We start from the raw sequence: 26,432 nt of genomic DNA, 5'->3' as shown, positions 1-26,432 counted from the left end.
GACACATTATACAGTTTCCTCAGGGGAACTGGCTACTAGCTCGATAACATCCGACGAGCCTTTAGAAAATCAGAAGAGAACAAAGACAAGGCCGCCGTAGGAGAAAACAATGGGAAAGAAGAACTGACCCGCCCGAAAACAGCGATACTGCCATACATTAAAACACTACAGACAGGATTGGCAAGATACTGGACAAATACGACATAAAAACCATCTATAAACCACACCGGAAGCTAGCCCGTTATCTACCACCAGTAAAAGACACAACAGAATTACAGGCTCCTGGAGTATACCACAATGAATGTAGCTGCGGAGCGTGTTATGTTGGTGAAACAAAACGTCCGATCTCCAACCGCCTAAAAGGACATATCCATCACCCCAAGAACCAAAACACAGATATCTCAGCGGTAGCCAAGCGTTCCTATGAAACAAGGCATGGAATACCATTTGACAAGACCAAGATCGTAGCAGCTATCCCTTGGAATCTGGAAAGGAAAATCTGTGAGGCTATTGAAATTAAGAAACACCCGAACAATGTGAATTAAGAAGGATATAAAATCAGTAATTCTTGGATGCCTATTATTCATAGTTTAAACATATAGACCAGAACATTAACACGCAGTCCGAACCTTCAATTACATAACAGCAAGGGCAAGCCCCACTACCTGACTGTGACACATACCTTCCAGAATTGTCACGAGACAGCCAGGGGGCTTACGTCAGCCAGAAAGGCTAGGATATAAAAGACCAAGATCAGGAACCACCCTCATAGTGTGACTGCTGCCTGGGGACCGACTACCTCGGATCGAGAAGGGGTATTTCAGTCGCCTTGAAAAAGAATACTGCAATATATTCGAAACGTTGGCAAACTGTACGTAATGTACAGATAACAACAACACAGTTCAACCCAAAAAATAAACTAAACAATTGAAAAGGTTAACGAGCTCGTCAGCTCTAACAATACCTTGGACTTAGAAGTCGGGTAAAAACTTGGGATAAACAACCAGCCGTTAAATTACAAATGAAAGAGCATAGTTGCTCCTGACAGGTACAATATCGTGAAAGAGCAAGGTTTGCTCCGAGCAGGTATACTTCATAGGAGTCTCGGCTCCAAAATACAAGAGTCTAGCCTCGAACAGGCAATCAGTTGCTTTTGACACACAAATTACACTAAGCAACCCATCGGGTGACCCACTTCAAAGTGTTCATAAACGGTTACCCCATCGTGGCTTTATCAATTGCACCACAATAATATTAATCACTGTTCCCATTGGGAACCAAAACAAAGACAGTTACCATAAGAAACATTAAGGGTATACAGGGGCATAATTACCTATACTACAAGGGCTTACGGATAAAAAAAGGTTACGCATAGCAGGCCATCAACAAAAGGCAAGGAGGCAAAACACCGGCATCTAAGTTGGCTTAAGGCCCAATGACGCAGAGGCTAATCCCACACTGAAAAGGGTGACTAAAAGAGGAACATTTAAAGTCGAGACAAGATTCAAAATTTAGAGGTAGAAAATTTTAGTCACCCAATTCAAAAGTTGAAGGGGAGACTACTGAGGGTCACCACCCACGTTCCCTTACATTACATATTTCTCAGTAGTTCCCTTATTAGTGTCTGAAAACTTTGCAGAAGGTACTACATTTAAAACACCAAAATACAAAATTACATTAAGAACATCTGAAATGTTCCCCTCAAACTACCCACAGGCACCATTACATGTTTAGATAAATTCTGCCATTACCTTGTATCAATGGATCTTCTTCAAGCAGGCCACACCCCTGCTTCCCTAGCCATCTACGGTCTTTGTCAAGTCGCACTCTCAAGAACTGGAGCAATTCAGACAAGATGGCCCTAAAGTGCCCTGCTTATACAGTTCCATAGGGGAAAGTTCCAGATTAAATTGAACTACAATATGCTGATAGACCGAATTTCCATACACACTCCTGGTTTGATTGGCTAGAGAACATATTTACAAGCATATGATAGGCTGATTACAATAGAGGAGGAACTAACTGAAGTGTTGACAACTTACATGCATTAAAAAAAAAATCCTCAAGAGAGGCTTACCAACTCCAAAATTAAACATTTCTCTGCTAATAAGAGTGTGCTTGTTCATGGTAGAGCCATCTAACCGTAAAAGAAGGTCTTTGGGAGTTTAAAAGTTGAAGCCCATTGGCATAGATGGCCGTAGAGAAGACACGCAGTTTAAGTAGCCTGTTACAGTAACTATTAAAAACTTATCCACTATCTAATTTAGTCTCCTTGTGAATGTAGCCTCTTGTTTTCAATATAATGCTATCAGTGAATAAAGTATAAATCCATACTGAACACTTTCTAAAATATGAAGTATATAAGAGGCAACAGACTCCCTAAATGTCCTCGTTTCAATTTGGTTCCCTTAATTTGAAAGGTGGTTATTGGATGTTGTCAAGGCAGAATTTCACCGAGAAAATTCTTCGTTTTTACCATGTGTCAAAAGCACCCGCTTGAAATTGGGAAGTGTAGGATAAAAAAAGTTTTTACAATGTAAAAATATGGACATCTAAATGGTATCCCTAATTCAGGAAGACTAAACCTAAAAAGTTAGGACTGTAATTTTATAATACACAGCTTTTATCATCTATATCATCCATAGCGATGCAGAGTTTATATAGTTAATCCATGTAGCTGAGGATGGTCTTGATAACAGATCAAAACCGGTAATACCGTAAAAAAAATTCTACATAAATTTTAAAGGTATTGATTAGGTGCAAGTGCCCTAATTTTAAAATTAAAGCTATTAAAAATGAGGATTATTGTTAAGAAAGACACCAAACCAATACCTACCACAATAGTGTTGGCCTATATGCCTAATAGTTCAGTGGATGATGATGAAATCAAAATATATGAAGAGATAGATTTGATATAATATGTAAAAGGCGATGAGAATCTAATTGTGATGGGAGACTGCAATGCAGTGGTAGGCAAAGGAAGGTAATGCTGTAGTAGAGACAAAGGAATGAAAGAGAAAGTTGGCTGGTTGAATTCTGCAACAATCATATTAGTTCTTGCTAATACTTTGGTCAAATACTACAAAAAGCACGGATGTATATGTAGGTGAGACCTGGAGACACAGGAAGGTATCAAATAGACTTCATTATGATTAGGCAGAGATTCAGAAACCAGGTGTTGGATTAAAAATCTTTTTCAGGAGCAGATGTAGACTGACCACAACTTGTTGGTTATGACATGCCATCTGAAGTTGAAGAAATTGAAGCAAGGAAGGAAGGAATGCAAGGAGATGGGATCTAAACAAGTTGGAAGAAAGGAAGATGAGGGATTGTTTCAAGGAACATGCTGCACAAGGACTAAATGAAAAGGCTGATGGAAACACAGCAGAGGAAGAATGTACAGTCGTGAAGAATGAGGTTGGTAGAGCTGCTGAAGAAATGTTAGGAAGGAAAGAGCAACTAAGAATCGACAGTTAACTCAGGAGCTACTAGACCTGATTGACGAATGACAAAATACACAAATACAAAAAATGAAGAGGGCAAAAAAGTATACAGGCAATTACAGAATGAAGTGGTTAGAAAGTGCAGGACAGCTATGGAAGAAGGGCTGAAGAAGAAGTCCAAGAATGCTGAAGGTTGTATGGTCCTGGGAAAGATAAAGGCTGCATACAGGAAAATCAAGGAAACCTCTGGAGAAACGAAATCTACATGTATGAATATTAAAAGCTCAGATGGAAAAAAACTTCTAGGGAAAGAAGGCAAGGCAGAAAGATGGCAAGAACATATCCAACAGTTGTATCAACTTAACGAAGTAGATGATACAGTTCTGGAGCAAGATGAGGCTGTCAATGCTGATGAAAGAGGAGACCCAGTTTTAAGGTCATAATTTGACAGAACTTTGAGACGCCTACATAGGAACAAGGCACCTGGAATTGATGACATTCCCGCTGAATTACTGACTTCCTTAGAAAAAAAACCCCTGGCGAGGTTATTCCATTTAGTGTATAAGATGTATGAGACAGAAGTGCCGTCCGATTTTCGACAGAATGTTGTTATACCTATTCCCAAGAAAAAAGGTCCTGACAAATGTGAAAACTACAGCGCAATTAGTTTAGTATCTCTTGCCTGCAAAATTTTAACACGTATTATTTACAGAGAATGGAGAGACAAATTCAAACCGAGTTGGGACAAGATCAATTTCGCTTCGGAAGAAATGTAGGAACGCATGAAGCAAGCTTGACTTTATGTCTGATCTTAGAGCAGACATGCCAACTTTCAAAAGTAAAAAATCGGGAGAAATTGGGCAGCGAATTGTAACGTATTACGACACATCACTGATGGCAGAACATATACTAATTCATCATAATTCAATACATTAACAACTATTTGGCCTACATATATACAACCTGTGACAAAGTTCAGTGAATAGTCCTGTACTATCAACATAGATGAACACTGCACGACAGCGACCTTACTGTCCTTTGAAATAGTCCCCTCCTGTAACTATGCACTGCTGAGATTGGTGATACATGTCCTGGAAACTTTGCAAGAGGGATTCCTTTCGGATAGTGTTCAAAAGCCTCGTCACGTTTCGTTGGATGTCAGTAATATCGTTAAATCTCTTTCCTTTGAAAGAGACTTTGAGTCGTGGGAATAGGAAGAAGTCTGGAGGATTTAGATCTGGTGAGTATGGAGGATGTTCAAGTTGCACCACCCCCTTTTTTGCCATGCACTGTTTGACAATATTGGCTGTGTGTGGGCAAGCGTTGTCGTGGACAAAAAACCATGAACCTTATTGTGCGTACTAGGGTCATACAAATTTCAATGTACCGTGCAGCATTCAACATCGTTCTCTCAGGTAGAAATTCCTTGTGGATAATACCTTGACTATCGAAAAAGGTGATGAGCATCATTTTAATGCGTGACTTTCGGCTCTGACTTTTTTCAGGTGAGGGGATCCCGGAGAATGCCATTCCATGCTTTGCCATTTCGTTTCAGGGTCGTACCTCAGACACCAGCAGAGGTGCCAACATTTGAAGTGGATTATCAGTAATCGCCCTCCGCCCCCGAGAAAAATTTTAAGACAAGTCCAAAGCATGCTCCTCCCTTCTCGATAATGACATCCATTTTTCCCTTCCGTCTAGCAATCTATTTGAAGGGATACCATACAGTATTATACAATAACATTTGCACACAACCTGTTAGTTCTATGATAAAACATTCCTTGTAGTTTGTTTCTCATGCAGCAGCTGCTTTTAAGTGTCGTTTTTCTTGAAGCATCCTTCCCACCGTGATGACATTTTCTTCTTCTGAACCATAAGAGATTCCAGTGCAGATGTGCTTACTGTAGGCCTTCTTTCTCAATCTTTCTGACAACTGTTAGGTACACTTAACACAGCAAATACAACATTACTGAAGGATTTATAGTGGAGAAGAGCAGCACCTGAGCTCCTTCATTCACAATGAATTTTACAACGCTTATGGGTAGCAAAAGGAAGTCACGATCGAATAAGTATCGTTGCCAACTCACAAACATTGAAACAAGGATGATTTAGGAGAAACTGTTCAATCCTTTTGAGCCTTTTCCTTCTTTTCTTTTTTCCGTAGAAAATTATTTTTTCCTGATGTCACCTTTTCCGTAATAATTTCCCCTTTGACCGAAATTCCGTAATCGTGAGGTGAAATCCGTAATAATCAGGGGCAATCCATAATAGCTGGCACCTCTGCACCAGGTTTCATCTTCAGTGACAATACAGTTCAGAAATTTGGTGTCACATCCGCTGTTTTGACAAAATCCTGTGAAGCCTCTAAATGTGCCTGCTTCTGATTGTTCGTCAAGTGATGTAGCACAAGACGAGAACACATTTTCCTCTTCCCTAACTTCTGGGTAATGATTTGTCACACGCATTCACGGTTAATCTGCAGTTCATCTGCCATCATGCGCACAGTTAATAGCTGATCGTTTGTGATTAACGTCCTCACCTTCTCAATGTTTTCGTCACTGACGGCGGTCGCTGGTCTTCCGGTACTGGGGTTGTCAGAAACTCGAAAACTGGCAAACCACTTGTACACACACTTCAAGGACAGTGCTTGATCTTCATAAACACGTACCAGCATCGCATGCGTTTCTTTCGGTGTCTTGCCAAGCTTAAAAGTGTACATTGATCTTTTGGTCGTTCATGTTCCAGTTCGCAGTTCAGAACCAACGCACAAAACATGCACTGTGTCAAACAAGTCTTATACGGCACACACACGATGCTCAACTGAATAACGTGGGAACAGGTGGTCAAAACCTGCTGTTAGGCAGGTGCAGCGTTGTGTGCCGCCAGTGTTGCCGGATCGACAGTTCTGAATTCATTCACCAAACTTTACTGTCACAGGTTGTATATTTTGCATTATTTATATGTGATTACTAAATACTGGACATACCTGAAACTGTAGGAACATGTGACTTCTAATCCTTCAACATGCTGATCACATTACGACTAATTGTTGTTCAACACACCTGTAGTTGACTTAGCCCTCTACAGAAAATCGGAACTAAATTTTTGCTCAAAGCACTTGCTTTGCAGAAATGATTTTAAGGTTAAAAGTTTTTCCAAAGTTTGTTCAGACAGTAAGGATCTGAACTTTGTTTTTTGTCTTTGTGACTCTGCTAAAAATACTTTCACATTCTGCATTGCTATGTGGAACTGATAAAATAGCAAGCATCACCTTAGAGAGTCTGTCATATTTAAGTACACCATGAGCTGATTTCATCTGACCTACCAATGCCCATTGAATTGAAATTCTTCCTTTTGCCAGGTCTGTTTCTTTCAGCTGAAAGTTACAGAATTAGGAGTGCAGAAAATCAGTTTCCTTATCTAAATGTTCCATTTCACTAGTCAAAATGTTCAGAAACTTGTTAATGAAAAATCTAAGGCTAGAAAATGCCTCATTTATAGCAGAAATATTTGCAACTTCTGCATTAATTAAAACATCTTTGAATGGAAATGTGTGTACCATGTAGTCACATGATGAAGAGAAACACTTTATAACAGACCTAAGGAATATGCACTTTTCCTCAGACTTCAATGTGTTCACTCAAACAAACGCAGAGTTCCCTATCATCGATCACAATCATCTTTTTGATTTGCTGGAGTATGATAATCTACATCAAGGAGAGAGGAGCTTTTAATAACGTGTGGTTTCACAAACCTTGCCAACACGTTCTTCAATAGGTCCGCCAAAACTGACCTCAATAAGTGGATGTGCGACATACTTGACTGAAGAGCTACGTTTGGATTCTCAAAGATATCCATATAACTTGAGAGAAAAAGGCAAAAATATTTATGTAAATTTGATGAAAGGAACATGAGCAGTCTTCTTCATGTGACAATGCATGGCTCTTAGTTTCATCACTAGGTTGGTTTTTTTTTTTTTTTTTTTTTTTTTTTTTTTTTTTTTTTTTTTTTTTTTTTTTTTTTTGAAACTGATGACTGGGTTTTCCTTTTAACTGAGGAGTGTGGTGAAGTGTTATGACAATGCTTCACCTTTTCAGACAAACAAGACACATCTGCACACTTAGACAGTGCTTAGGAATTTTGTAAGTGTTCAAAGTTCCCATCTGAGAAACCCTACTCACAATTTTGCTCCTGAATAAAGTAACCAAAGGGTCTCACTGCAGCAAAATTCTATCTAAACACATTCTCAGTGTGAACCATCGAGTAGGCACATGCTTCAGAATCGCACTTCCCGCCATGTGCAACTGAAAAATCACACCTACATATAGTAGAGAATGTACAGCCGTTTTACAGGAATTCTTTTAAGTAACAGGTCCCAAGTCTTATTTTCTTGTGATGTGTGTTCAAAATGGATTTTTCAAGGTTATTTAGACAAATATCAGCTAAAAAAACTGATAAAGACCCTCCCATACGTAAACCTTGTCTTTTGTTGTGGTATTTCCCATCAAACCTGAAATTTATTTATTATTAAGTCTAACAAATTTATGGTTTCACTGATTTCTGTTTGGCTTAATTTATTTTGTTTCTTTAAATTTTCCTATATTAGGTCTATCATCTCTCTAATGGGAATATTAGAGTAGACATCATAGGACCCTAATATGGAGTCCATCATTTAATTCTGTTGTCTGTATCTTAGAAATCACTTCTAGTGAATTTGATATTAATTTGTTGTTTTCTAATTTAATGTGTTTCTGTAGATGTTTTCATCAGAATTAGTTTATATTTTTCTTGTTCATGAATTATAAACCGTTTCCTTTAAATTTCATTTTTAGATTCTTGGTTGGCTCCTCCTCTGTTTCTTTTATGTTGTTTATTTCTATAAACTCAACTGTTTCTTGGATGTAGTCTTTTTTTTTTTAGACTGGGAGTAACATTACCCTTGTCTGCTTTTGTTACAATTAGTTCAGTGTTTTTAATTTCAGATTAGCTATTAATTCTTGTTGTGTATTATTTTCCTTGGTTTATTTTTAATATTCTCAATTTCACTTCAATCAATCAATCAATCAATCAATCAATCAATCAATCAATCAATCAATCAATCAATCAATCAATCAATCAATCAATCAATCAATCAATCAATCAATCACTACTGATCTGCATTTAGGGCAGTCACCCAGGTGGCAGATTCCCTATCTGTTGTTTTCCTAGCCTTTTCTTAAATGATTTCAAAGAAATTGGAAATTAATTGAACATCTCCCTTGGTAAGTTATTCCAATCCCTAACTCCTCTTCCTATACACAAATATTTGCTCCAATTTGTCCCCTTGAATTCCAACTTTATCTTCATATTGTGATCTTTCCTACTTTTAAAGACACTATCCAAACTTATTCGTCTACTGATGTCCTCCCACGCCATCTCTCCACTGACAGCTCGGAACATACCACTTATGATACAAATTCTTACAGTTTTGTTAATTACCACTTATTCAATACAATAAAAACATAGTACAAACTTACATATTTATTAAGATGTTTATATGGTACATGTTTCGCTCCTTTTTCGCGAGCATCATCAGCCAACTATCATTCACTTAAGGTTGTATAAGATCATGAAACAATTCTTTTGGATCAAGATTATTCCTATAAAACTAATTGACAAATCTTATAACATTTTAAAAGTCACACAACAATAATATTATGTCTTTAAGATAAAACTTTTTGTTTAAAATCTATATAAGTCTACTCGGTGCGACCCGGTGAGTTGGCTGTGTGGTTAGGGGCGCATAGCTGCGAGCTTGGATCCAGAAGGTAGTGGGTTCGAACTCCACTGTCGAAAGCCCTGAAGATGGTTTTCCGTGGTCTCCAATTTTCACACCAGGAAAGTTCTGGGGCTGTAACGTAATTAACATAGGGGCTGCTTCCTTCCCATTCCTAGCCCTTTCGTATCCCATCGCCGCCATGAGTCCTATGTGTGTCGGCGCGACGTAGAGCAAATTTTTTAAAAACTCGGTATACAGCAGTAATCCCATCTATCAGAGATGAATGGCAACAGAGACACGAAGCAAATCACAAACAATGGTCAATGTAATATTACTGTTGATCAGTGTTATGAGTTTTCTGTACTGTAGGCCTTCACATTCAATTTTCTTTCGACTCTGTAATATGAGGCCGTCTTATACAATTAATTATAGCGTAGACTGTAGTTCCTTATTCCCAGACTTTACATACAGATTTTCATTAAAATTCTGTTTACCCATTTTCTCGTGACGGCGCTGATACGAGCTTAGCAACAAAAATCCGTATTCATGAATATCTCCGCTATCATAGCCGGTACGGTCAAAATGTATAAGACATAAATGATCAGAAATTTAATACTATGTAACTTTATTTATATAGTAATTGTCATTAAGACCACTAATAACACAAATATTCGAGAATTAAATTTTGGGCCTTCCCCTAAACTACCATTTCGCTCAGCGTGAATAAAGTTATTTATGGCCTAGATTGTAGCGACTTATTCCCTGACTTTGCATACCGATTTTATTTACGATGGGACAACTAATAACAAATAATTGAGAATTAAATTTTAGGCCTTCCCGTAATCTACCATTTTTCTCAGCGTGAATAAGATTATTTATGGTGTAGATTGTAGCGACTTACTCGCCAACTTTGCATACTTATTTTAAGATAGGACCACTAATATCAAATATTTGCGAATAAAATTTTAGGCCTTCCCCTAAACTACCATTTCTTTCAGAGTGAATAAGATTATTTAGTTTATATTGTAGCAACTTATTTTAGAACTTTACATACCGGTTTTCATTAAGATAGGACCACTAATAATATAAATATTTGAGAATTAAATTTTAAGCCTTCCCCTAAACTACCATTTCTCTCAGCGTGAAAAAAATTATTTATGGCCTAGATTGTAGCGACTTATTCCCGGACTTTACATACCGATTTTCATTAAATTCTCTTCAGTGGTTTCTCGTGATGCGTGTACATTCATACATACATACATACATACAGGCAGACAGACAGAAATTACGGAAAATTAAAAAATGCATTTCCTTGTTACTATGGGCATGACTGATACAGAAATACCATCCTTTTCAAATTTTGAGCAATTTACAGACAAAACTCTTATTTTATATATATAGATTAAAAACTCCCTCATGCCTGTTTTATCAGCCATATATGGTACTGTCTAACAGTCCTAATTTTGATGTCTTCCTTTCTTTCACATTTTTAATTACCACAACAACAGCTTCGTGATCAGTAATACCATTTATTACTTCGGTTTCTGTATAGAGCTCATTTGGTTTTACCAGCACCACATCCAGAATATTCTTCCCTCTAGTTGGTTCCATCACTTTCTTAATCAGGTGCCCTTCCCATATTAACTTATTTGCCATTTGTTGGTCATGTTTCCTGTCATTCGCATTACCTTCCCAATTGACATTTGGTAAATAGAGATCACCCGCTACGATCACGTTCCTTTCCTTATCGTTTCCCACATAGATGATTATCTTATCAAATAATTTTGAATCAGCATCTGCGCTACCCTTTCCTGGTCTGTACACTCCAAAGACATCTAGCTGCCTATAATCTTTAGAAATGAGCCTTACCCCTAGAATTTCATGCTTATCTTTAACTTTTTCGTAGCTTACAAATTCTTCTTTCACGGGAATGAATACTCCCCCTCCTACCTTTCCTATCCTATCTCTACGATACACCCTCCAGTTCCGTGAGAAAATTTCTGCATCCATTATATCATTTCTCAGACATGATTTAACTCCTATTACAATATCTGGTAAGTATATATCTATTAAATTACTTAATTCTATTCCTTTCTTTACAATACTTCTACAGTTAAGCACTAACAGTTTTATGTCATCCCTACTTGATTTCCAGTTTCCTGTTCCCTTAACACTGCTGCCTAGCGTAGCCTATTTCCCTGAATGTACCTCTCTATAACCCTTCTAAACAAATTTCCTATCTTATATGTACCACTGCGGTTTAAGTGAAGGCCATCTGAGTGAAACAATGAAAGAATACTGGAAGAAAAGGAAAGAACTAAGGAGGAACAATTGAAATTGTAACGTGGTCCTTAGAAGGCCGGAACGCAAGAAGAAGAAGAAACACACTACATTCTAATAAGATGCTATAATACACTACAATAATTTTAAACTACGTTCAGACGTATTCTAATTACAACAGGTTATTACCAAGCAAAAACAGAAAAGAAAATTATCATTAACGTTCAAAATTTGCAAAACTACTCAAAATTATAGAATAGGCACTCTAATTTCTAATAAGTTACTATACTACACTACAATAATGTTAAAACTACGTTCGGACATATCCTAGCTTCTTACTAAGCACAAATAGAAATGAAAATTCCAATTAGGCCTAAATTTAGATATTTGCAAGAACTACCGGTAGGTACGGTACTCAAAGATTACCAACAAAGTTAGACACGTATACAGATTAATATTAGTACTACTTTGTCCTACTATGCTGTAATAGAAATGAAACCTGCCATTTGCAGAAAAATACACACGAATTTAACAGGCAAGATACTATCTAATATACTGTATCTACACTACAATTCTCAACTAAAATGCGTTTATGTGATCTTTACAGATGGTGGATTACTAATATTTTCCCTACTCTGCGGGACAGAGAATAAAAAGTGTCCTTAAATGTTGAAAAATATGAGGCTGTTCACAATAATTTCTCAAAAGTATTTCTGTCTAAACTACGCCAGGGACTTGAATTGCAGTTATTGGAATGTAGGAACTTGATTATTAGCTAACCGCTCATAAATACTGAAATGTCGAGGGTGTGAAATATAAATTACGGATACTTTAACTGCCTATTCAGGACTACAAATGATCGGAATACAAGAATCAGCTGATTTTTATTTACATTTCCTTGATACACTACATCATTTGTTCACAGACTGTAGCCAACAATGGCAATATTTGAATAAGAAGAGCGACAATAATCAATAACAATTACGACTGTTAACTATTTCACCAGTGAAATACTGTCTATTCTGTTGAAATCCTTTCTTTAAACAAAATTTACAACAGTATCGCGTTATTAAAAGAAGTTATTACCTTCGTGATAGGTGGGACCGTTGAACTGCTATTTGAAATACCCTGTCAAATGCCTGCACTAATAGATATAACCGCTGCCGAAGTTACGACTCTTTTTAATATCCCGTCTTTGTAAATACCGTATTTTTATCAACAAACCTATTGATATTTTAATAATATTATTAAAAAGAAAGGTATATTTCTTCTTTCACGCAGACCTAAATAACCGGTTGTAATCTAGCGAACGCCTACGGAGCTACTCAGTGTGAAAACTAATAGCCGATTACTACAAATGAACACTGAACACAATTATTTGTGGAGCTAAGTGTATCTCACTCACACACACACACACAATTTGGTTAATTTCTGCAATTATTAACTACTTTATCACTGAGATAACACAGATCTTGGAACAGTCAACCACTCGCTAGTGCATCCAACAATGCTACTAAGTGCCTTACAGTTTCCATTTTATTGTCAGGTATTTTTAGAACTGCTGTTTCATTGGAGTTTTTTTTTTTTTTTTTTTTTTTTTTTTTTTTTTTTTTTTAAGCAGCAGTAAATCTACCAGCAATCTACCAGCAGAAGGCTACCAACTTGTGCTCAGAATACAAGAGGACCGAGCTCGATAGCAGAAGTCGCTTAAGTGTGGCCAGTATCCAGCATTCGGGAGATAGTGGGTTCGAACCCCACATTTGACAGCCCTGAGGATGGTTTTCCGTGGTTTCCCATTTTGACACCAGGCAAATGCTTACCTTAATTAAGGCCACGGACGCTTCCTTCCGACTCCTACCTCTTTCCTGTCCCATCGTCGCCATAAGACCTCTCCGTGTTGGTGTGACTTAAAGCAAATTGTAAAAATACAAGAGGCTAAAATAGGGTGAATATTCGTTTATAGGAAGAGATATTTTAGGATTGGAATAATTTACAAAAGGAGATGTTCAATAAATTTCCAACTTCTATTGAAAACAACTAAGAAAAGACTAGCTAAACAATTAATAGGGAATTTGCCACCTGGGCAACAGTCCTAAATGCGATCAGTGGTAAAGGTAAAAACGTTTGTCTACCACTCTGCCAATTTGAAGTTTATTCATAATCTAATGCTTTTTGATTTCCTCCCAACGTTAAGACACCCAGTTAGTCGCTGCAATATCCAAACCAAATGTTCTCTTTCATCTTTCATAATAGGTTCATGAAATATCTATAGCAATGCATGGTATACAAGTGGTGCTAAATGTACGGTCACTTAGCCCTACAAAATAAAACAAAGTAAATGAAATAAACAAAAAGCATTAAAGTGTTCTTAGGGCCAATTGTATAAACCGTTTGATCTTAGATCAGAGACGAAATTGATGTCGGTTCACGCAAAACTCGTACATTTATATTGTATAAATGTTATTCTGAGATCAATTCGCACTGAACCACGATAAACTTTGACTGGAGAAATTTCTCCGATCAAACTCTTTGTACTTAGTTCAAGGAGTTGTTTCCTACTTGAGATACAAAAACAGCTGATTGTTAAAATATTACCTGTTTTTACGATAAATGGTTTAAAAAATACACTGTTAGTCTAACCTCATACATTGCTAGCTAGAGTTGTCCGTATATAAGCAATATTACGCTTCTTCTACTGCAGTGTAATGTAATAATTCTGTAACATAACCTCGATAAATTGCTTACGTTATTATTTTATCTTGTTCATATTTTACAGATGTCTGATTACTCCGATTTCTCGGATATATCTTCTGATGATGAAAATGATTAATTTTGTCGGGCTCCTCGTGTGTTCTGTGAAAGAGGAAATCCAATGAGAGAACTGAGTGATAAGAAGTTAAAACTGAGGGATCACTTGGGAAAAGATACCGTGGAAGAGCTAGAACTCAGGTTGCGTGATATTCTACTTAAAACCTACTAACTCCAATGCACATGTTACTAACTTTGAGATTCTTTGCCACGGGAAGTTTTCAGTTAGTCGTTGGTGATTTACTGCATGTAGATGCAGCGAAAATCTGCAGAGCCATTCATCACGTATCTAATCTTATGACTGCACTGAAATACGAGTTTATCAAAATGCCTTCCGAACAAAATGACGCGAGGAAAATCATGCGTGATTTTTTCAATGTAAAACATTTCCCTGGTGATATAGGCGCTATAGATTGTACCCATATACCTATAATATCTCCTGGGGGCAATAACGCAGAAGTTTATAGGAATCGTCATGGGTGGTTTTCGTTAAATGTTCAAGTTATTTGTGATGCTGGGCTCAGGTCCCTAAATATCGTAGCTTAAAATTTTTCTTTATTTCTTTCTTTTGCTCAGCACACACAACATGAATACGAATGAAAACATTCACACTGCTCAACTGCGACTTGCGACACTCGACTGTTTTTGCGCTGTTGCCAAGAGCTTGCATATGAACTGGGATCAAAATTGAACTTTGATTAGTTGATTTTAGATCAGTGTTATACAACACGACACTGGTCTGATCTCAGATCATTTTCTGAACTTAGCTAAAATTGATCTCCAGTCAGCGACGTTTATACAATCGGCTCTTAGTGTAGCATGTAAGGTTGATGTTGATTACAAAAATCCAGAGCTGCTGAAGTTTGTTCAGCTCCTAACGATCCCTGTATCAATTTCTACAGCAGAAAGGTCATTTTCGAGTCTGAGAAGACTGATGATGATGATGATCATCATCATCGTGTGCGCCTTCCAGAGAGGTCTGAAGCAGGTATTTCTAGTGGACATCCTTGCACAACCTGCACGTGTGGGTGTGTGGTGATGATGTACAGAGAAGGTGAAAGCCTGTGTCAGCACATAACCTACTTCTGTCGAATAACACCAAGGGGTCTGCTCAAGGTTCTACATCCCCATTCAATGAATCAACAGCTTCATATGCCCTCAAGAGGTTTGGAATTTGAACCCAGGCTTTTTGCATGCAATTTTGCGATTCAAAATTTTATACCACCACCTCTCCTAGCCAAAATTATGATGCTAACACCTTAATACATTCACTCCCATATCTGACCAGGGTCAGATTAGGCTTCACGTGTGTAAAATAGCGTACCCAACCTCAAAAGAATTGGGATTTGCACCAACTTTTTAGGTTCAAATCTATGTTAGATGACACAGTATATCAATTTGCTGGTAGATAACAAGCAGATGAACTTTTTACTAGAGCTTGGGGTAATTTCACACATTGTGGGATGTGCGACCTAAAACACATGCCAGTCCAGAGGGCTCTGAAGTGCGCGACTGGAATTCAAGTGGCACCGAGTGATGAAACTAATAGAGTCACGGTGGCATCTAAAAATCGCAAGGCTGCATGATTAAATACCCATGGGGGAACTGGGAGTGACGTGTTAAAGATCATGGGCATCAAGTGGGCTGACTGAACAGACTGAAAAATTACCCAAGGTCAACTACTTCTAAAGGTGGGCCGGCGTAAGGTTGCACATGACAGCTGCGCACAATGTTGGTCACACTGCAATGGCGGACGAAGCGATGTTGCCGCAGTAACAACAGCTTATTGCACGACACGTGAGTTTTTAAAAACATGGGAGAGATATTTTTAATGTCATCGCGATGATACATAATACAAATAAAATCCGCCGACAAAAATCGAACTTTATCACTATCACTATCACTATCAGCCATGTTCAATCGTTTTTACGATGCGGCCTCTTTAAGTCCGAAGCAAGGTAGGTTTTCATGAGGTCTCTCCATCTGGGACGGTCTTGAGCGATGTTCTGCCAATTGATCCCAGTAATCTTCCGGATGTCTTTATCCCATCTGTCCGGTGGTCTTCCCCTTGGTCTGAGATGATCTTTCGGACACCACTCAAGCACAAGCTTTGTCCACCTACCATCAGTTCTCCGAGCAACATGGCCTGCCCACTGCCATTTTAGGGTAAATACCCTTTCTAAAATGGCACTGACCTTTATACTCACCGTTTATTCATCACACAATATGATACGAGATAAATATACTACGAAGTTCTTATTATCGCGATGTTAGAAGGTACGGAAGAAATCGGCCGACAAGAATCTCACTTTAAATACACCAATAAATGTTAGAATAATTTACACAGGTGCTAACACAAAAGGTTTCAAGTAAAATCTATAAAATTTACGAAAATTCAGAAACGTTATTTTCATACCTGATTGACAAAGGTAGAGGCTAGATATACTCCAGATCACTGCCATCACTACCGTCGCCTTCGTTGTCATTGTCATCAGATCATCAACTCCTGACAGTCTCTGATGGTGCCATGTGTTGCTATTGCCGAATTAATGAACCTTGCGACATGGCCAACTTTCTTCACCCACAAAGCCGTATCCATTCGAGCAATACTCTCCCGAACAGTCCTTCCACTTCAGTAAGGACTTATTAGTGCGCACGTAATGTTTTACTTCACCCCATACCGTACCAACTCAATGAGGTTGAAGTGACAGTGGTATGGTAGCAACTTAATCACCTCGTGCCCTTGTTCCTTCGCTACTTCGTCGACTAATTAAGTTATACACATATGCGCTGGGGTATTTCTTTACCGCAGCCATTCTACTAACAGTTCTTTACGGGCGCTGGAAGTAGCGGTATTGTCCATTATTATGGAGTGGTAAGGTGCATTGTCCATAACAATGACAGAAGGGACTTTGAGCTGTAATAATCGTACTCGTGTCTTCGTATTACACCAGCCTGGAAATAATTCCTGTTACAGGAGATAGCTTAATTCGTTTCTTTCCCGGAGTGCTGTGAAGCAAGTCCCTAATATCAGCCCCGTTTCCGCTACTGCTATGTACCGGTACCCCAGTCCCTTTTTACTTCTGTTCTTGGAGGCGAACACCTCTCTGAATAACAATACGATGTGAAAGCCCTAATGTTTGACATATGCGTTCCACACCATGATCTGCGGGAACAGAGAGGCGGCTAGCGTACGACTTTCCTCTCCCTCTCGTAAAACTCGCGAGTTCTCCGCACTAATTCTAATGCCTGACTATTAAGGGACACTCCGCGCTTCATGACTATGTTGCCGTTTCCGAGACGTCGCACTGCATTCGTTAAAATAAAATTTCACAATTATCTCACAACGAAAACAAAACTTTCACAAACGCGCGAATGACACCTGACCACGTGCTAGCGGAGATATGCAAAACGGCAACACTGCAATGCGGTAGTCAAGCTAGTTATAGATGGCACCACTATACTACCCATATTGCCAACAACAATCGACTGTAAATAGTTCGTATTTATTTTGTGGCTCGCTTAAACTTTATAACATTTTTTTAAAGTCTCATGTTTGTGTAAGCAAATAAAAGATTATAAGCACTATATGGCATTAAATAATAATTGACGTGAATAAAATGCGTAACTGTATCTGACATAAAAAGTAGTGGATTGGTGATTCTGATTAACGGGTAACGTTCTTCATTTCATTTTTGTAGTGGTGCCAACATGACTTACAACTGTCAAGTGCAACCTTGTGCCGGCCCACCTATACTGTAAGTGCCTAATTCATTTTGCAACCACGAACATTCATTGTGAGGAATCTAACACTCTGGTCCTGGATCTTACAGCTAACAACTTCTTTTCGAGGGCTGAGGCACCCAAGTCAAATTTCAGCATAAAAATATAAACTGAATTTTATCCATGAGCAAACAAGTCTATACTTCTTCTTCTTCTTCTTCTTCCCGATATGTGTCTGCTTATGCAGATCATTCAAGGTCTATACTTTACCAAAATCCTGCAGTGGTGCAATGTGTAATAATTAAAAGCATTTTTTTTTTTTAAACTGTAAGAAACTGAAAAACCAAGCCCAAGAAAATGGGTAAAATCTGGACTTGCCTGGCCACACTTCACAATTTGTTCTTCAGGTTGGCACCCCTGGTCACTACCATCCTTTGAAATATTATATTTTGCTGTTAGTCCCATACGCACAAAAATCATCATTACCGGTGAACACAAGAGTACTAACCTTGGCATGGGTATGGAACTTATACTGGCACATCCCTGATAAGTGGCACAAGCCATCAGCCTCCAAGTGGCGGAGCAGGTGGTCATAAAGGCTGTCGAAGTGAGTGATCAAAATGGCAGAACAGCCATCGGAGAAGCTCCCCATGAAGCCACATGCCTGCAATGCATACCAATTATCAATGTCAGAGGTGGAAGTGAGGGTCCACAGTGGCTACGCCAAGCAAGCTCCCGGGGAGAATAAAACTAAACTGCGGAAGAACACGCAGCTGATTTATGTTTTGAACAGTACACATCATACCTCGATCAAGTTGTGAAGCACGTCGTCTTTCGGAGTTGAGCGGAACTTTGCCTCCATCTGCTTGGCAATCTGATTGCAGTCTTCACAGTCCCTAACAACACTATCATAGGATGTGTAGTACTTGTTTCCCTGCGGACATGCACAAACATTAACAGTTACAATAATGTTCTTTGATTAGTGGCTAGCTGCATGTGCATGTGCTCACTCTCGGAGGGAGAGCAAGATCAATATCAAATTCTACTGGGAAGATGAGAATTTCTCCATTCTCTAATTTTACAAAGTATATTTAATAATACTATCATTGTTACGTTTATGCAACAATACATCACATCAATAAACAGAGAACAGATACATTTAACTGAAATTTAGTTTGATGTCCAAATTCTGTACTATCAAATGCTGTTACAAATTTCTTCAGATATTTAAATTATTTTTGGTGAACTGAAATCTCTTAAATTTCTTTACACCAGCCAGTTAATTATTCTATCTAGAGAGAGTGAAAATAGCACAATCTTATCTAATTAACATTACAATCATGGAATGGAAATTGCAAAACAGAATAAAGTTCTAAATGCAGTGTTAAAACAGGAATAATCAATTATTACCGATTTGGAAAATTTAGAAATTTACCTTACACAAAAAAATAATTTTGAATCAAGTTTAAATGAGAGAAGTGCAGACACCGTACAGACTAGCATATGACCATTTAAGAAGCAAAAAGAAGAAAAAAATTGAAGATCGTAAATTTATATAGTATTCTCATTCAGTTCAACCAATTTTATGTATTGATCATTTTTATAATATTTCTTTCTTACTCTTTGATATGGTGTATTAGGACAATACTTCTTTAAATTGTAAAACAAAAGATTGTGTGATAATGTTTTGTTTTTGATCTGACCACTGAGGAAGGGAATGGTTGAGATTTCCCGAAACATGTTTGGTTTAATAAATACTTTTTCTTTCATTTAATGACTATTGATCAAGGCGGATTCAAATAAACTATTTTAAATAGTTAAATTATATAATCAATTATTTTAAATGTTGCACAGTAAGATCACATTCTTGTTCTATTAGTCAACACCATGCACTTTATATACCTTCTACACAACACTTGCCATTTTTCTGTGGTGTTAGTTTCTCGGACAATATTTCTTTGTATCCATCATCCTTGCGGCCATTTAATTAGAGAAAAATGTGTAACTGTTTACTGAACTACACATTTTACAACTGATTCTTGTAGAAAATTTACTGTATCAATGCACCGATTTATTTATTGTATCTATCAGGGAATTCCACTCGACAGGGAAGACCTTAAGGATAAAAGCGAAGACAACAAAACAAGTGCCTCTATACAATGCTAGGTGGTGATGAGTAGAGATGAGAATTATAGGCACTAAAAACAGTTAAAATAAGTAGGCACATAGGCTCTTAAATTAGCCAAAATAGGCATGTAAATAGGCACTAAAGTGTAAACTAGGCAACAAAATAGGCATGAAAAATTACTTAATTTAATAACACACTCAATTACTATAAAAGGAATTTTCAGCAAGCAACTTTACAATGTTTTACAGTAAAAATCTTGTTCTTCTGTCATGCAGAATGATTTTGTACTGATGGAAAATTTCTCGACATCACATGAAGTGATCAGAAAAAACTTCAGTGAAGTCACTTCATCTGGTTTTAGTTCAACTGTTTCATCTACCTCACTTCATAGCACCCTGGTTACTTTAACCGTCACTTCCATCCTGGATTCCGCTGCAGAACCCTATCGAACTTCTTGCTGACAGCGACTATCCTCCCAGAGGTTGGGTCTAAACTTCCCCTGACTTCTTCCACAATCCTAAATGACATGCCATTCTTCTCCAACTCGGTAATTGCTGCCGGCAGCTGGTTGAAGTTTGTTCCCTCCCCCGTGGGTTTAGGGGGGTAGAATAACACCCACGGTATCCCCTGCCTGTCGTAAGAGGAGACTAAAATGGGCCCCAGGGGCTCTCAACTTGGGATCGTCTGTTGGCGACCTCGGGACTCTTAGCTGAGTCCTGGCATTGCTTCCACTTACTTGTGCCAGGCTCCTCACTTTCATCTATCCTATCCGACCTTCCTTGGTCAACTCTTGTTCCTTTCCGACCCCGACGGTATTAGAGCATTTGAGGCCCTTCATGGCCCTTGCCTTCCTTTGGCCGATACCTTCATTATTGGAAGTACCGGGTTCCTTCCATTTTCTCTCTCTCCCTCTCTCTCTAGTGTTATCGAGGATGGTTGCCTGTTTGTACTATCTCTTAAAACAACAATCAGCACCACTGTTGAAGTTTGAAGGTGCTCCAGTTTATGCAGGGTTATATTAGCTCCCACCATTGCAGTACATAAGTCTGAAGAAAATTGTTGTTGGTTGTTGTTCATAGTGGGCTGGTAGAAAGGCTGCATTGATATAGCTTTCTGTACTTGTGTCAGATGCATTGGATTATTTCTATGCTGATCTAAAAAAAATTTCACATTTGATCTGAAAAATAATAAAATTTACTTAAATTGCGATAATCCTACATCTAAATTTCTACGGTTGGCCTAATTGGCAATAATGCTAAGAATATATCATGCATTTGTTTCATAAAAGAAGATTTTTTTTTTGCTAGTTGCTTTACGTTGCACCGACACAGATAGGTCTTATGGCAACGATGGGATAGAAAGGCCTAGGAATAGGAAGGAAACAGCCATGACCTTAAGGTACAGACCCAGCATTTGCCTGATGTGAAAATGGAAAACCGTGGAAAACCATCTTCAGGGCTGCCGACAGTGGGGTTCAAACCCACTATCTCCTGGATGCAAGCTCACAACCGTGCGCCCCCAAGCGCACGGCCAACTCGCCCGGTAAAAAAAGACTATTAGAGATTATGTTTCCAGAAGTACAAAACTTTAAATTAGGAACAAGGGAATTCGTTATTTACTTGGAAATATGTCCTCAAAGATGTTTCTGTTATAATTTGGCAGTATCATGTCCAGATCACCAGGTGAAAAAAAATTATGAAAATGACGCAAAACGATACCTGAGTAGCGTAGAGTAGATATGCTTCCTTTGTGCTTGCCAGGGACCCACCAATCTGCCCCTAGCAGTATTCTTACTTATATAGAAGAATTAAAATGGAGGCACTATAAATCTCATATTTGTGAACATTTTGTTGCTATTCGCCAGCTATTTTCCACTGCCTGCAATATATCCTGCATCATGTGTGCCCATAAGGCTGCCACCCTCGTAAAAAAAAAAAAAAAAAAATAGAAAACAGCATAATTTGAAATTGTCATGGCAGGCGGCCATAACCTTACTTTTTTGTCACAATTTAGCAAGACTCTAGAGGGGATGCTTGAGGCTCGTTAGCCGCTTGGCAGCCCTAATCTGGGAGCTTAGGCCCCCCAAACACTCTTTGCATGTATCCAGCACAACGGTTACTAACCAGACCTCACCAATCCAGACCAACGGTCTTTTCACTGGCCTGGTCTTGTAAAGATAGTCTTAGCAGCCTTGTAAAACACTCTGTGACATCGTCCGAACCGTGCCATGTTGTATGTCTAGCCTCTGTGACATCGTCCTAGCCGCGCCAGATTGGATCTGCAACCTATGTTTCGCGAAGGCTTATCGGAAGCGTAATAGAGTTCACTAGGGCCTACACATAGCGTTGTGAAAGTTATGATTTTAAAAAATTGCATTTCAGTTGTAAATCTCTATTTTCACATGAAATGAATCACAGTTTAAAATACCAACGTTTAATTTTCATCCACTCTGTGAATAGAGACTACCGACATTCTAACTGCTTGTTCAGTAATTAAATGTTTGTTTATATTTTAGTGATGTAAATGATTGAAAGTTCACGACTAATACAGCATTGCAACTAAACAACTTGCCACAATACATAAATTAATAGGCCTATAAATGCTACAATGAAATGTGATAGTAATTCTCAATCATGAAAAGATCCAAGGAACAAACGAACTTACTACCTTCCAGCAAGCTTGGCAGAAGACTATCCGTTGTGGAATTGGGATCCCCTGTGATACATTGCTTCAGCCAGTAGTACTTCGACGATTTTTCTTTAGGCATTGCCGCAGACACACTTATTTTTCTTCTTCTCCACAATAAATCACAACACTTTCTGAAGATAAAGCGTATACGTACAACAGTTCGCATCGTGAGGGAGGTATATGGGATATGGGTTGTGCAACATAGTGTGACCTTGATTGGTTCTCGCATATGTCTTAGGAGGTTGGAGGGGTTGAAGGCTTCGAGGTCAAATAGTTCCTTGCTTCTCCTGATGGAAATTTCCCAAGAACTATTTCTGGTGACTACCAATAATTCCTATTTTTGTTCGTGGGGTAAACAGATATTGAGAAATGAGAAGATAATTCTGTCGACCACACCAGCTACAATATAATGCATTGGAAGAAAACCGGTCTCTTTAAATTACAGCCAAAAGGCATCAAATAGGCAATTATAATCCAAAAAGGCACAAACTCCCGAAATAAGCATTTATAGGCACAATAAAACCAACGAAATCTAGCTAAAAAGACCCTAAAACGGATTTACATCTCAAAAGCCTACGTTTCTGAACACAGGAATAAAATAGGCAAAATCCCGTCTCTAGTGATGAGTGAATCATGAAACCAGAACCAGGGAAAGGAAACTTCAATACGCAAAGTAAATTCATTTAACCGATCTTATTTACATGAAGGGAGTAAATTTTTATTTAGGTTGGAGTGAATTTTCTAACGCTGATATTTGTATCGTTGAAATTCTGTATTTACTGGCATAAGTCTCACACTATTTTCTTTCCATATTACGCACAAAAACTTGGGCATGAGAATTATATCTAACTGGGGAATATTTTACAAGGTAACTTAATTTATATATAGCCTGTGTGATGGTGTAAAATTAAGTATGGTATTGGATGATGTTTTAAATTTATTAATGCCAGAACCTCAATGTATCGTTCCTGGAACTGTTATTTTTCCCGTATTCATTGTCCAATTTATTCAGTCCTGAAAATGTTCCATTGAACTAACGTTAAATTTCCATGCAACTACCATCCCTCGAACTATTATTTTATCGCATCGATCGTCAAACAAGTATTTGTCCTCAGCCACAATTTTCTTGCACTGATCATTTTGTAGCAATATTATGCTCGGCATGTTTGCTCCCCCCCCCCCCCCCCCCCAAAAATATATGTGCCTCCCGAAGTGCGTGAATAATATTCCTGGACTGTAAACGGTGACATTTCATTAAGATTATACATATGTATCACAACACTTGGCATCTTTTGTTGTGGTGTTAGTTTCTTGGACAATATTTCTCTGCATCTGTCATGTGCTGGCCCCTTGCGGCCATGTTCGGAATTTGACTTTCTAAGTTCTCCACCACTGCGTATGACAGTTGTCTGTTCCGAGCAGCTGAGCAAGAAGGAAGCAGGATGTAATTGCTGTCTCAAGTCAGATCAAAATGGCAGTCAAACACGGCACACTCGTCACAATGGGTAACTTCGTTATGGATTCAATCTGCTAATATTTTGTGCCGAGCATTTTTGGCAAGGAAATATTCATTTGCCACCGCATAACATGTAATCTTTGAACAGCCCCTCAGCAACTGATATAAAATGGAAACACATCTGTGACTTCAGGAAGTACTCACCAAATGGTATTTGAAATTTAACATTAAGAGGTGGCCGGAGCTGGAACGGCCGGCCATCAGCTCAGTAGTAGTTGTAACATGGGTCAAAAGTTTGTAAGAGTTTTTATAAGGAAACGGAACAAAGTAAAATTATTTTGTTTTTATAGCGCACGGTAGTCTGTGATACACTTTTCATTAGTGCAAAAACATTTCAAAAAGAAATGCAAATATAGTTATAAAATGGTATGCTTGATTTGTAATAAGACATTAAACTTTATTAAAAATGTTAACACTGGGCGAGCTGGCCGTGCGGTTAGAGGCGTGCGGCTGTGAGCTTGCATCCCGGAGATAGTGGGTTCGAATCCCACTGTCGTCGGCCCTGAAGATGGTTTTACGTGGTTTCCCATTTTCACACCAGGCAAATGCTGGGGCCGTACCTTAATTAAGGCCGCGGCCGCTTCCTTCCAACTCATAGGCCTTTCCTATCCCATCGTCGCCATAAGACATATCTGTGTCGGTGCGACGTAAAACCACTAGCAAAAAAACATTCGACATTATTCTTTAAAACACGCCGAAGAATATCGTCCCTGCTCTGGCAAACTAACGAATCTGAAAATTGTTAAAAGGTTAGGAGAGCTGAAAGAAGTTGTGATTACTCATGTCAAATCAATTTTTATATTTAATTATTGGTTTTATGTGTTAGGCATACAGAATGAGCTGCAGATGTGAGACTTTGTCAGAGGGTAGACAATATATAAATAACAAAATCTAGACCAGAACTTCAGAACTACAGATTCCTTAGTTTGTCAGTTTCGCTAGTTTGCCAGAGCAGGGACGATATGACAAATATGTTGGTGAAGAATACCATGAAATTGCGAATGAACTTAGAACAGCTGCCTTATCTGAGGTAGGTGTTATCCGACTTTATTTAAATGTCTTTGTTATATTAGTGACGCAATAATGTTTACTATTCAAACTAAGACAATTAACTTATTTTTATTGGTAATTGTAGGTCGGAGGTAAACCGTCAGTTCGAATAAGCTACAACATATCTCGCTAAAAGAATGGCTAAATGGCGTAACGTTACAGAAAGAGATGTAGTAATGGTTGAGAATCCGCATACTGAATAGTAGTTCCTACTAATGTTTCTGTATTATCTCTGTGTGTATACATTTATAAAACTATTTTAAGGTTTAGTAGAATAAGAATAAATTGCTATAAATATATGTTGTTCCTCTTTCAGTTGTAGCCTATTACAATATGGGCAGTGGCGATTCTACATACTTAAAACCCTAGCACGATAGCTGCAGTCGCTAAAGTGCGGCCAGTATCCAGTATTCGGGAGATAACAGGTTCGAACCCCACTGCCGGCAGCCCTGAAGATGGTTTCCGTGGTTTCCCATTTTTACACCATGCAAATGCTGGAGCTGTACCTTAATTGAATCGATTATTTCAGAAACAAGTCAAGCACCAAATCTGTCATTTTTGGGAAAATGAAAGAAACTGTCTAGCATCAGACAATATGTTACGGTAAGCAGGCCCCGATTTACAAATGGGCGGACTGGGCATTTGCCCAGGGCGCCAGTTTTTGAGGGTCGGCGGATGGCGGATCGAGTAATTATGGCCTGCGTGAATTACGTCTTAAATTCATTACACTCAAATTACTTTTACATTCCACAAATTATTCCAATTATTTTATTAGACTATATAAAACATTTTAAACTATTCTAACTTTAAAACCTCAATTTAATCTATATATTTAAATTTTATGAAGAAAACTTGTCTTATTTCTAAAATTATTTACTTGCATACAAATTATCAAACTGAACCAACGGCTTTTTAAATAACAATAAAAACAGCCTCATTCTTATTTGACTGTTATCTTTATTTGGCTTGATAACTGAGAATTAACTGTATTTGCACAATGTGCTGTTTAACAACTCATAATCTTGAAAACTGTAATAT

At 38.2% G+C, this 26,432-nt stretch overlaps 1 protein-coding gene across 1 annotated transcript in view; it reads right to left on the bottom strand.

Moving 5' to 3' along the window:
* The window catches only part of Sap-r (Saposin-related), a 203,795-nt gene that overhangs the window by 128,219 nt on the left and 49,144 nt on the right, over positions 1-26,432 (bottom strand). The window contains exons 5-6 of the mRNA XM_067152173.2: positions 18,818-18,946; positions 18,521-18,676 (exon numbers count right to left, since the gene is read on the bottom strand). Coding sequence (XP_067008274.1) covers positions 18,521-18,676; positions 18,818-18,946 — 285 coding nt within the window. The remainder of the gene's footprint in view (positions 1-18,520; positions 18,677-18,817; positions 18,947-26,432) is intronic.

Source organism: Anabrus simplex, chromosome 8, assembly GCF_040414725.1.
Source record: "Anabrus simplex isolate iqAnaSimp1 chromosome 8, ASM4041472v1, whole genome shotgun sequence".
Lineage (NCBI taxonomy): Eukaryota > Metazoa > Arthropoda > Insecta > Orthoptera > Tettigoniidae > Anabrus > Anabrus simplex.
The sequence above is the reverse complement of the archived record's forward strand: the minus strand, read 5'-3'. Positions and strand labels throughout refer to the sequence as shown.